This window comes from Lates calcarifer, linkage group LG2 (genome assembly GCF_001640805.2).
Source record: "Lates calcarifer isolate ASB-BC8 linkage group LG2, TLL_Latcal_v3, whole genome shotgun sequence".
Classification (NCBI taxonomy): Eukaryota; Metazoa; Chordata; class Actinopteri; family Centropomidae; genus Lates; species Lates calcarifer.
The window spans coordinates 18,777,567-18,790,076 of NC_066834.1; the positions used below are offsets into that span (position 1 = coordinate 18,777,567).

A 12,510-nucleotide genomic window follows, 5' to 3' on the forward strand; every position below is an offset into this window, starting at 1 on the left:
TGCCAGTTAGTCGCTTTTATTTTTGAAGCCATTAACCGGAAATCGCCTGGTTTTCTGTAGTTAACTTAACTCTGGTGTCTCGGCTGTCGCTGCAAAGGACACAATGCTTTTTCAGAGCGAGGATCCCTCGGTGTGCACGGTGTGTCTGAGCTGAAAACAGATGCGGGAGCTCGGCCGGAGGACACAGATGTCGAACAAACAGGGGAGATTGTGTCCGAGATAATAGCAGACGTCCCCGCCGGACCATGGGACTGACGGAGCTGCTGCTCGGACTGCTGTGGTTCCGCTCTGCTCTGCTCTGTGCAGGTGAGGGAGAAAAAAAAGCCCCCACACAATGCATCCACAACACTGTGATGTTTAAATGGAGATCTGCACACTTCTTTGTCACATATCTGTACCGTTCACCCGATGAGAATATGGTGGTGAACAAGTGATGCCAATTATCCAGGAAAATGAACTGAGCAGATTTTATGTTTCCTTGTGGTTGTTTACCTTTAAAAAAATCCTCACTGAAGTTCCTGTAGTTTACAAAGCTCCTGATACTGACAATCTCTCTTGTTCACACCCGGGTAGTAGTGGATGTTGTCCTGCCCGCTGCTTTCTCCTGTGTCACTTTGATAAAGTGATACGACAGATGAAGACAAAATGTTTTCATTGTTGTGATCGGATGGAGTGAGAGGACGAGGCTATCGTTCTGCAGAAACCTGTGGGGGGTATTGATCTGTGGTGGGTAAATGATCAGGGTTAGTGTGGAAACATGGATGCTCTTTCACGATGCTGCTATCAGCATTACATCACTGCTTCTCTGCAGCCAGTCAATCCCTCTGACTCCCTCTCTCTCTCTCCCCTCCTCCCTCCTCCCCTCTCTCTATTATCATATCCCTCTGTTTATTGGCATGAAAATGAAGGAGAAGGGCGTCAAACCAAGACAGGTCAGACTGTCACACATTTTAGAGGAGAGGGGTAATATGTGTGTTTTCATGTGTGTGTTTTTGACATGGAGGAGGGATTCTTGGGAAATACAGTCACCTAACACACACCATCCCCAAGTGCATGTCTGCGCTTGTTTGACCTAGCACCTTTTGCACACAAAGTACCAGTAAGATCAAAGTTACACACACACACACACACACACACACACACACACACACAGAGTGTTGTGTGTAGCTGCAGACTTTTTCCGCTGAGGAAGCAGAAAACCTGATGTTTATTATAGTGAGGACAGTATCTATTAATTTCATTTTCTTGACACACTTTCAGAGCACAGGGTTATTAAATGTTGTCAGGGCTCAACGCTGTAATACAACAAAATGAAATCTAAAACTAAAAACTGAATTCACCTGTTCCTCTCTCAGGTACTCTGTTCAGTTCTGTACAGTATCAGTGGTGGAAAGTAACCGATTACATTTACTCCATATTCTCTATTTACATACAGTTTTGTGGTTCTTGTTCTTTAATTGAGTTTGTCTGGTTTTTATTTACAATGAGCTCATCAAAATATAATGTATTGCATTGGTTTCCAGCCTTCTTCTGGTGTGAGACCTTACAACAGAGCAGCATCTTCTTCCTTCAGATTATTTTCATTAACTTGTTTGCAGTTGAAGAGCAGGGATCCTTCAGAGTCTTCAGTAAAGCTACAGTTGCACCCGGTCCTCAAAACACAACATGACTCGTAGCTGCAGTGCATTCTGGTCTGTTGAGGCTGCCGTGGGTAGAGGTAGTGGGTACAGTGGATTTCTCCTTGAATACATGCTGCCGCAGTCAGCAAAGTGAGCCAAAGTGAAATTATTTGAACTTGTGTGCAGGTTTGGCAGAGGTAAATTTCAGCAGCTTAACCAAGCCAGACTCACGTGATCGTGAAGATGAGACTAAAAACCAGTGAATTTAACTTTTCACCGCAGATCCTGAAGATTTATCCCGTGCTGATTTGTCCAGCCAGCCACCATCAGGTTTCTCAGCTTTCTGACTGTAATGTAGACCATCTGATGTGGTGTGGTCAGAAGCAATCAAAACTGTGATCAAAAACTTGGTCCAGTCTAGCTTCATTTGTGTGTGTGTGTGTGTGTGTGTGTGTGTGTGTGTGTGTGTGCGCGTGCGCGTGCTAAGCCAGCCATGTCTGGGTAGTCGATATCCATCACAGAGCTCTAAATGATTCCTCCCCCGCCTCCCCGTTTCACTCTGCTGACTACACCGATTCATCAAGAAAGCTTGAAACAAACGCACACACTCAGCAGAACCGACCGAGCAGACTCTGTGCTGTGTGTTTGTGTTGGATAATCATCATTAAAGAGTTCAGCTAATGCTCTGTCTCTATGGTTCTGGTTAATTAAGAGGCTTGTTCAACAGCTTCTTTCTTGCATGCGTTTCATTCCTGCTGTGGCATTAAGCAGTAATGAGATGATTAAACATTGAACTTATTGCTCTGTATTCTTGTTCTCAGCATAAGAAAGAGAATAGAGGAGAAGTGAATACGAATAAAATGTCTTCCCTTTTAAGGCGATGAATACGTCTTATTTGGTTCAAACGGCTTGCGATCAAATTCTCAGATCAAAAACCAAACCCTCATCTTGACGTCTTCACCTATTACACAACAACAGGATTCGTTGCCTGCACTCCACACAGGCCCGTGTCCTATTCCTGGTTCTCCTCTTGGCCACCTCACACTGTGCTGTTCCCTGGAGCAATGGTGCGATGGCAGCAGGCGATGCTGTTGCCTTGGCTGCCAGTTTGACTGCTACTGCTCCTGTTTTGGCGCCCATGTGATCAGCACAAAACTTCCCTGAAAGGCACTTAGGTCATTTGTCTTGTCGAGGGATTGTTTTAAGGTTTTTGCACCGATCAGAGTCAAAAGATGAGAACTGTATAAAACAGTGTGTGCGATTTCGAAGACTGAGGCAGCAACGTGGTAACGTCTTTTAATGCATTACTGTCGCTGTGCTGGAGTTTCCAGGTTTGAAGGAAGTAGAGAGTTTGTGTGTGAGTGTGTGTGTGTGTGTGTGTGTGTGTGTAGTTTTCTGGCAGTAGCAGTATGGATCCTGCTGAGCATGCATAACTCTTCATTGTGAATAAAGGAACAGATGATATCTCTCTTGTGAAAGGTAGTGTAATTTCCCTCTTTACAATTCGCCATGGCGAGGATTCCTCTCAGTTACATAAAACATTCTGTAGGTAAAAGTTTGCACAGATTGAGAGATGTGATACATATGCAAATTCTAGATATTTTGTACTACTCTAATTGTCAACAACTCCTTTTAAAAACAAGTCTCAAACTGAGATTGAAACTGTGAAACAAACATCCACAATATTGTATCACCATATGGGTGGACAGAACCACAATTACCCCCAACCCACTGCCACCATTGCAGGTGCAGTGGGTTCACAATTAACACTATAACACATGTAAATCACAAAATTACAGTTCTAAAAATGTAAGAACAGTGGCTCAGAAATTGAGCGCTCAACCGATTTGGAGAATCGTTCCGCTCCTCGTAAGTGTTTTCTGAGCAGCCAAAGCCTGATATATTTTATTCCTCTGTGTCACACAGCTCCAGTTTTGTTCAAATACTATTAGCCCCACTGATGCACTTGCTGACATATTCCTTCAATACCATGAACACACACACCACAGTGCTGGCGGAAATAGTCATTAGCACACCAAATGTGTATTAATCCGCAGATGAAAATAGTTCCCAACGTTGCTGTTTACTCTTGTTTGAGTAGTTTGCCAAAAGCTACAGTGCCCAGCTTTTATAATAAATGATTCTGCTTTATAAATAAACTAAAACACATATATTTACGACTAGATTTACATTTGTTCCTTCAGCAGGAACAATTGAGCCTGGGTGCAACAGACAGACTTGACTCACGCGTCGTTGTCTAATGTGTGAAATAGCAAAGATATAGAATATTGGCAGCATTATTCTCTAATTAAGGCACTGAAGTTCTGCCTCTGCTCATTTTAATTTCTGCTGAATAAGAGCACCAGGAAATTTGAATAATGAATGCATGGGTCTGAGGCTAAAGACAAGATGCTAAGTAATTAACTAACTAAATATACAACTGCAGCATAATGACTGTAGGAAAATGAAACCAGATGTGACACTGTAAAATAATAATACTTCCTCCAGGTTGATGTTTTGTCAGTGACACATAAACATCTACCAAAGGATGGCGAGGACTGACCTCACTAATATGCAAGTTCTCCCCCGTCTCTTTGTTACCCAGCAGGCTGCAGCGAGCGGGTGGAGGTCCATACAGAGCGGAGGGGTGTGATCTACAGCCCCTTCTGGCCTTTAAACTACCCAGCTGGAGTCAACTGCAGCTGGCATATCCAGGGAGGTCAGGGAGAGGTCATTACCATCAGGTAGAATCACTCACACGTACACTTCATACCGTACACATGACATTTGTTTTTGAGGAAGCTTCTGAAACGATCAATTCTCCGTCCTAGTTTCCGTAACTTTGACTTGGCGGAGTCGGGAAATTGTTTGGGAGATTGGCTCCTGCTGTCTCCTACGTGGAATGGGGAATCCAGGCTGTGCGGCTCCGTGCTGCCTCCACCCGTCATCTCCACCAGGGGGCGTGTTTGGCTTTTCTTCCACTCTCAGGCCAACAGCTCTGGGCAAGCCCAGGGCTTCCGCCTCTCTTACATCAGAGGTAAGCTTGATGAAAGAGGATGCTTGGATTGTCTTTTGTCCAATCCTTAATCTGAGTGAATCAAAAGTTATAGTTTAAAAGGTACAAAATGTAAATAATTTGAAATATAAATAGTAAAATTGTCAGTAAAGGCGAAGTAAAAATGAACAGAGCTTCAAGTATGATGGCCTGATGGCTTGTAATATTCCATTTTCGTGTCTGCATGCAGTAATTTCTTAATGAAAATTTGTGTGTCAGCTTTTGGCCTGCTAAGAACTGATCAAGGTCCACAGACCAGGTCTCTAAGTTCTCAGCAGTTTCATATTGGCTTTCAGTCAGCTCAGCAAATTACAGCTGAGGCCTTTGACAAATGGATCAGGGTTTATAGTAATTCAGCCAGAATTACAAGTGGGGATTAGCTGCCAGACAGCACTGAAGACTCCTGAACTAAACCCATTAGCCAGTGTTTGGCCTTACAGAATATTCAAATAATGATTTTTGGAGTGATTTCCTCTGCAAGGTGTTGTGCATGTGCATCTTTCCCACGTTATGATGATTGTAATGATGTGCTAAATCTTCTTCATCTTATTAAATGCCAATGAAGTGTATTTGTTTAGGTAAACTGTGCGTGTGCTGAGTGTGTTGCTGCACTCAGCTAAATGAGCTATAGTCTAGAGTTCTAGTCTGATCATTTCTGTCCTCTGCAGGTCACCTGGGCCAGAGCAGCTGTCAGTCAGATGAGTTCTTGTGTGGCAATGGGAAGTGTCTCCCTCGCTCCTGGAAGTGCAATGGTCAGGACGAATGCGGCGATGCCACTGATGAGCGTAGCTGCTCCCCCCCTCCCACTGAGGCCCAGTCCGGCCTCTGCCCCTTTGGCTCCCTGTCGTGCACCGAGGTCCAGTCCACCCGCTGCTTGCCTGCCACCCTGCGCTGCAACGGAGCCCGGGACTGCCCTGACGGTACAGACGAGCTGGGTTGCCCCGACACCACCTGCGGCAAACGTCTGGGGAACTTCTACGGCTCCTTTGCTTCCCCAGATTTTTTCCGGGCTAATCGCAGCGCAGTAACAGAGCTGAGGTGTTCCTGGCTGCTGGACACCCAGGACCCCAAACCCATCGTGCTGCAGCTGGACCTGCAGCTCGGGCCCGGAGACTCACTGCATGTTTACGATGGTTTGCTGCAGCAGGCGGAGCATCTTTTACAGGTGCTGTCGTATCATAACAACCGGCGCCTGGCTCTGCTGGAGTCGAGCCGAGGACAGATGAGTGTGTTGTACATGGCCCAGCCTCACAGCCCTGGACATGGCTTCAACGCCACTTACCAGGTACTGCAGTCTGAAAATACTGCATCCTGTTTATAAGAAAAACCTTTCATTCTTCTCCATCTGTCCTTTGCAGCCTATTGTTTAAAACTCCCTCTTTAAGCTTCTCCTACTGACTTTTAATCTTCTTTTTTCTTCCATCTGTCTTAAGGAATCAACACTTTTCTTAATAGTCTGGTTGAAAGTAACTGTTCTGTTTGTGCAGAGAACACAATCAGTCAACCACAGTACAAGTCGTCCTCTTGGTGTCTAGACAGTGACGTATTTTTCCTCGACCCTCCCAGGTCAAAGGTTACTGTTTTCCTGGCGAGCATCCCTGTGGCGGCGATCAGGGCTGCTACTCTGAACGCCAGCGCTGCGACGGCTACTGGCACTGCCCATCCGGCCGTGACGAGGAGGCCTGCCCGACGTGCCCAGACGGTGAGTTTCCATGCGAGGGCGGCACCGGCGTGTGCTACCCGGCCTCGGAGCGCTGCAACAACCAGAAGAGGTGCCCGGATGGGTCAGATGAGAAGAACTGCTACGACTGCCAACCCGGAAACTTCCACTGTGGGACTAACCTGTGCATCTTTGAGACGTGGCGATGCGACGGTCAGGAAGACTGCTTAGATGGGAGCGACGAGAGAGACTGCCTGGCTGCAGTGCCCAGGAAAGTCATTACCGCCGCCCTGATCGGAAGCCTGGTCTGTAGTCTGCTGCTGGTCATTGCCCTCGGCTGTGCCCTCAAACTGCACTCACTCAGGAGCAGAGAGTACAGGTGGGGACACAACATCTCTGTCTTTTTTTTTAGTCAGCATTTATTACTGCTTACTCCTTACTTTTTCTTCCTCCTTTTGACTTATTAAGCGCTTTGTGTCTGAAATAATCTGTCACCATAGCAACACACTTAAGATATTTTTATTTTATTTTATATGTTATTTCTCCTAGGTCAGGCGAAGTCCACAGATACAGTCTATCATTGCATCTTGTTGCTGCTGATGGTGCAGAAGATTGATCTTTTTCACTAACTCCAGTTCTCAACACTCCAGTTCTTGTCTCCTTCTGACCTCGTTTTCCTCTTTCTCTCACCCCTGTAGAGCTTTTGAGACTCAGATGACTCGCATGGAGGCAGAGTTTGTTCAGAGAGAGGCTCCCCCCTCCTATGGTCAGCTGATCGCCCAAGGTCTCATCCCTCCAGTGGAGGATTTCCCAGTATACAGCCCCACCCAGGTACTGCATTCACATAATTATACACTGTGGGAGACGTGTTTTACCTTTGAGTATACAAGTGTGACAAACCTTTAATATTACTATCATATCTCTGTGGCAAATATGACACTACAGTGCTAAAGTTAACTTACCTTAGCATTAGTACCGGGATCTATGTAAAAACTGCGTTTTCTGTTTCATCCAGAGGAGGCTTATTCTTATTTCTTTGTGCACTTAATGAGGGTAAGAGGTGCTGACAGGTGGATTTTGTTACCTTCGGACAGACCCAGGGTAACTGTTTCCCTCCACTTCCAGTCTTTGTGCTAAGCTAACCAGCTGCTTGCTCTAAATTTGTATTGAACAAACAAAACTCTCTGCATGAAAGTGAACAAGCATATTTCTCAACTATTAGTGATGCTGAACTCAGTCACATGAATACACTACCATATGTGCAGTAATGCTACTACTTTCATTTGAGGGGCAAAATGGATTCATGTAAAATCATCCTCTTTACTCAACAGAAAAGTAATGTTGTTATCCAGAGGAAATTGTTTTTTGAGTTTAAAGCTCTGGGATTAAGATCAAAATGTAGCAACAGCTTTTATGGAGGTCAGGACTTATCCTGAGGATGTCTGCTGATTTCACTGTATAAACGTCACAACCCATCAAACCTAAACTACAGCTTTGACTGGAAACAGCAGTGCAAGAGGACAAAAATAGACCAAAATTGCATTGCATTTACACTACTGCCTGCTTTGCACCGGCACAAGAATAGGGCTGTAAGTGGCCACTTCATCTGGTGAACTGTACTTAACAGTTAGACAGAAGCAGAATTCTACTTCCTCTGTGTCTTCCTCTGTCTGCCTTCCCCCTCCTGCAGGCCTCCATGTTACAGAACCTGCGGCTGGCGATGCGCAGACAGATCAGACGTCACTCGACGCGGCGCTCCACCTCCTCCTCCTCTCGACGGCGTCTCGGCCATCTGTGGAGTCGCCTGTTCCACGGGGGAGGGAGAGCCAGGGGTCACGCCCCACTGCTGGATCCCCCTGGATCCACGCAGATCACGCTGGGGCTCCACAGCTACCGAACTGTGGGGGAGCAGGGGCCACAGGCCAGGGCCAGGGATCAGCTTGGGGATGAGGCTGATGTAGTGGGTTTGCCAGACTCCTGCTGCTCAGCCACAGTGGACCTGCAGCCCTGCACGCCAGAGAGCCCCGCCTCACCTCTCTCCTTGCAGTCAGTGGACAGCCCAGAAGACGAGGAACCATCCCCTGTCAGCAGGGAAGGCACCAGGGTTCCACAGTTTGAGCATCCCACTGCTAGTCAGAGTGACTCTTCAGCCCACAGCAGACTTCCTCCCACCCCTCAGGAAGCCTCTGTACCCCAATGCCACCCCCGTGCATCTAGGAAACTGGTTTTGGAGCTTGCAGTTAACCTTAAAGGCGTGTCCTTGAGACGTTACTCCCCTCTAGGACCCTTGTCCCCTATCTCACCCCCTGTGTTTCCCAGTGGCTCCCCAACACCAATAGCCCAGTCTCGCCCACAGGGCCCAGAGGTGACTTCGCCCGCTGAGCCCTTGTCTTCTTCTGTGAAAGCAGAGGATAGTGACCTCCACTTTACCGTGGATGTCCCGGGAAGCAGGGACAGAAGAAGCAGGGACGAGAGGAGGAGGGAGGGCAAGAGCAGGCTCTGCAGGTTCGACAGGACCCTTAGTGATGAGGGAGGAGATTCAGGGAGGGAGACGACGCCATCCTGAAAGGTTTAGGTAGATACTCTCCATCATCTCGCTCTGTTGAGACCTGGTGTTGACGAAATCTGCACTGCAAAAGTGTCCTTGAAGTATGTTCCCACCAGATCCAGAGGTCATACCCGTACCTGTAGCCCCCCACATGGAGGAGGTATAGTATCAATTAAAATAAAATAAATGTAATTATCTCCTGCCCATTCAGCCCCTTGAATGCTTTAACATCTGCATATGCACAAAATTATGCACATGCAGTCTTTAACTAAGATAAATAAAAACCAGCATTGGTAGAGCTTATGGCCTGCATCATGAATCTTTTTGTGCAGGGCTCATACTGATTAAAAGCAAACAGACTTCCCTGTTTAACCTGTTTGAATATAAACTTATCATGAGCCCATACCAGAAAATCACACTCAATTCTGGCCACCAACACCAATACAATATTGGCAACATGTTTGCCAAAGCAGCCTTCGTGTCGTTACCCAGAGCCATTACACACCGCTATATACTGTGAACCGTAAAAGCCTGTTGAGTGATCACATGAATTTATCAGATTAATGATCCTCTTCTCTGTCTTATTTCCACTTTATTGTGTGAGGTAGTGTTGCAGTTGTTATTGTGTGATATTTCCAGACAGTCATGATTGGCTGCTGGCAATATTTAATATTTTTGTTATTGTCAACAAATTGTATGAAAAGGCCAAAGCCAATGATGAGTTTGTCCATTTGTCTATATTTTTCAACTTCACCTGTCTGTGCATATACTTGCTTTTTTTCTTACAAAGGCAAATCATTTTCTAAAACAACAGGGCAGTGTAGTTTTCAAGAAACATAACTCAAACAGGAGTAAATAGAGCATTTGTTGGGGACTATTTTTAGCCGTGGATTAATACACATTTGGTGCACTAATGAGTGTTTGTGGCAGCAGGATGGTGCATGTGGCATTGAGTCAAAATTAATGACAGTTTATAATAGTGGGAGTGTTAGTGGTGGCTCATTGGTGTGTTAATAGTTTTATTACTAAAATGGAGTTCTGTGGCAGAGAGGATAAGCTATATCAGTACTTTAAACAGTACTTGTTAGAAGGAATAATACATTGTTGGTTTTGGTATTTCCATTGGGATTTGTTGACAATAAGAAAAAGATTGAATATCACCAGACCTACCTTCTAAACACAACTTCGAACCACTCAAAGACAAAAGTTTGTCATTATGGGAAATATTCCTATTTGCTCTCTGGCGCAGAGTTAAAGGAGAAGACTGCCAGCTCTACCCTGTATCTGTAAAGAATATATAAGGCACCTTGCTTGGGTTAGGTCAAAGACTGAAAACAGGGTCAAACAGTTGGGCTGGCTCTGTCTGAAGATAGCTAGTGAGCCTCAAAGGCGCAGGTAGGTACATTTTGTTCCCTTAAGAGAGAGCCAGGGTAGCTGCATCCCTGTTACTGTATGCTGTGCCAAGCTAACAGGCTGTTGGCTGTAGCCTGATTTTTAACAATATGAGATACGAGAGCGGTGCTCATCATCTCATCTAACTCCGAGGGGAAAAAAAAAAATCAAATCCAAATCGGCATAGTTTCCATAAATGTCAAACTATTCCTTTAACTCCTGTGCAGTGTCTCTGAATCATGCAGCAGTTCAATCATGCTGAACATTTGTCAGTATTTATTCAACATATATGTTTCCAGTGCTGATCTTCTTCAGTGGTACTTTGACCCCTTTTAACAAACACGAAGAGCTTTTTCGTCATGTTTTGGAAGTGATATCAATTTGGTCAATGTTTTCCTCTTGATACATCATCCAATGTAAAAAGCCAATCTTAGATGGAAACTGAGATTGTGAGTCCAAGTGTAGTGAAGTCTGTAACTCTGCTCAGCTCGTCCTCCTGAAATCAAACCCAACCTGTCCTCTCCAGCCTTTCGTCACTTGTGTCTGCTCTGGTTTTGACTCAGTGCAGTGAAGGATTTATGTGCATATCCAGGAAATGTCGTGAAGAGCGGCCTCACTTCAGAACACTGATCTATAGAGTCCCTTTCATCCCAGTGGTATCTCCGCAGTACTGCTGACTGTGCACTGGCCACTGCAGACGTCCAGACTGCTGGTTCATTTCAATGGAAAATCATACCTATGCTGTGGAATTTTCTATGACAGAACGTTAAAGCAAAGACCTCTATTTTTCAGTCTTCAGTGGAGACCTATAGTAGTTCTACTTTATACTGTGTTTCTCTTTCTGCCTTGACAAACATTGAACTTGATCAAACCTGGTCACCTTGAGTGTGTAAGGCTTTTTGTAAAGCTTGTCTCTCCGAGGTACGACACTGGTAACCTTTTGCTAATCACTGTTGGACTTAAAGAATGTACCCGTTTCCTTTTTTTTTAACTGCAGGATATCAACGCCGAACAGAAAAGTCAGATAGCCAGTGTAGGCAGAGAGAGTATAAGAAATGACTAGAAGCCAAATTCTGGTGGATTTTTAGCTGCAGTGTCAGGTTTTGGTACTAAATACACTGTCTTGACTGCTGTTTTTCCTTTAAGTGAGCTGAACGTGCCATTCTACCCTCATGTGCTTCCTTCTTATAGAAGTTTTGTCATAAATAGCTGCTACATGTTACGTGCCATTAGAGATGTCTCCATACCCCTTCCTAAGCAATTCCTCCCTAAGGACCTGTCCTGATTCATTTTCCTTCCTTTGAGATGTTGAGAAACCTAAATCATCCTATTCATTCCTAGTTTTACACCTTGTGCTCTTTTTTTTGATAGTACATTGATGAAAGATGAAATAGTTCGCTGCTGACGGAAAAAGAAAAAGAAATTATACATCTGCATAGAGTATGTCCTTGTTATAAATGCCTTAATGATTTTTCCTTGCCATTGTAATGATCATGGACATTTTCATGAGTCACAGCTGTGGTTTACATGTTTGAAGAGATTAGATTTGACCGTATATCTGAACATATATTTATGATATGACATGTAATTGGTACAAGTGACTGCTATGGAGTTACAGTGCACTACTGCATCAGGAAACTTGTCTCTGGGATTATTATGGCAGGGGAGTTAGGGAAAAGGAAATGTGTCTCTCAGTGACCTTAACTCAGTGTATTTCCATGTTTATTTAAGTGATAATCTGAGATTCTTGTTTATTCTTATTATTTTAATGACGGTCTTCAATAATCTAGTCTAGTGTGGATTGTAGCCAACATATTGTAGAAGATGATTTAGTAGCGGTTTTTAAAATGTGTTGTATGTAATGAGCGCTGACGGGGTGAACAAGTTTACACACAGGCAAATACACTGGATCGAGACCATTGGACAGTGTCGTGCTACTGAACCAGGTTGTCTGATAGTGACATCCCCTCTCCTTGCTGTCTGATTTTGAAGCTTCTTTCCCCGTCAAAGGCTGAAGTCGACATATACTTTGTTTGTATAAAGGCATTTCTCTCATTTTGAGATCTATATTTGTATATTTTGTGCCGAAAGAGAGATGTCACCATGACATTGTGGGGTTTGCTGATCAAAACCCTGTAATGCTACATAACAGCTTTCTGTTTATTAGTCATTGTTTTCCTGTGCCTGCAATTAATAAACTTCAAGCTGGTGATCGTTTGTAGATTTTTTTTTCTTT

The 12,510-nt window shown here is 44.6% G+C and overlaps 1 protein-coding gene across 1 annotated transcript; it reads left to right on the forward strand.

The window, feature by feature from the left end:
* The first annotated feature begins 36 nt into the window (after positions 1–36).
* lrp3 (low density lipoprotein receptor-related protein 3) lies at positions 37–12,491 on the forward strand. Its single transcript, XM_018697467.2, has 7 exons — positions 37–306; positions 4,225–4,363; positions 4,451–4,656; positions 5,343–5,959; positions 6,241–6,713; positions 7,033–7,165; positions 8,025–12,491. The coding sequence occupies exons 1-7, from the start codon at positions 246–248 to the stop codon at positions 8,898–8,900; spliced, it is 2,505 nt and encodes an 834-aa protein (XP_018552983.1). The 5' UTR covers positions 37–245; the 3' UTR covers positions 8,901–12,491.
* The last annotated feature ends 19 nt before the right edge of the window (positions 12,492–12,510 follow it).

What these genes read in the sequence shown, in the direction of transcription:
- lrp3 (XM_018697467.2), top strand. Translation starts at nt 246, where the DNA reads ATGGGACTGACGGAGCTGCTGCTCGGACTGCTGTGGTTCCGCTCTGCT. An exon ending in GCTTCAACGCCACTTACCAG is followed by an intron (nt 5,960 to 6,240) that starts GTACTGCAGTCT and finishes CGACCCTCCCAG; the next exon opens with GTCAAAGGTTACTGTTTTCC. An exon ending in CAGTATACAGCCCCACCCAG is followed by an intron (nt 7,166 to 8,024) that starts GTACTGCATTCA and finishes CCCCTCCTGCAG; the next exon opens with GCCTCCATGTTACAGAACCT.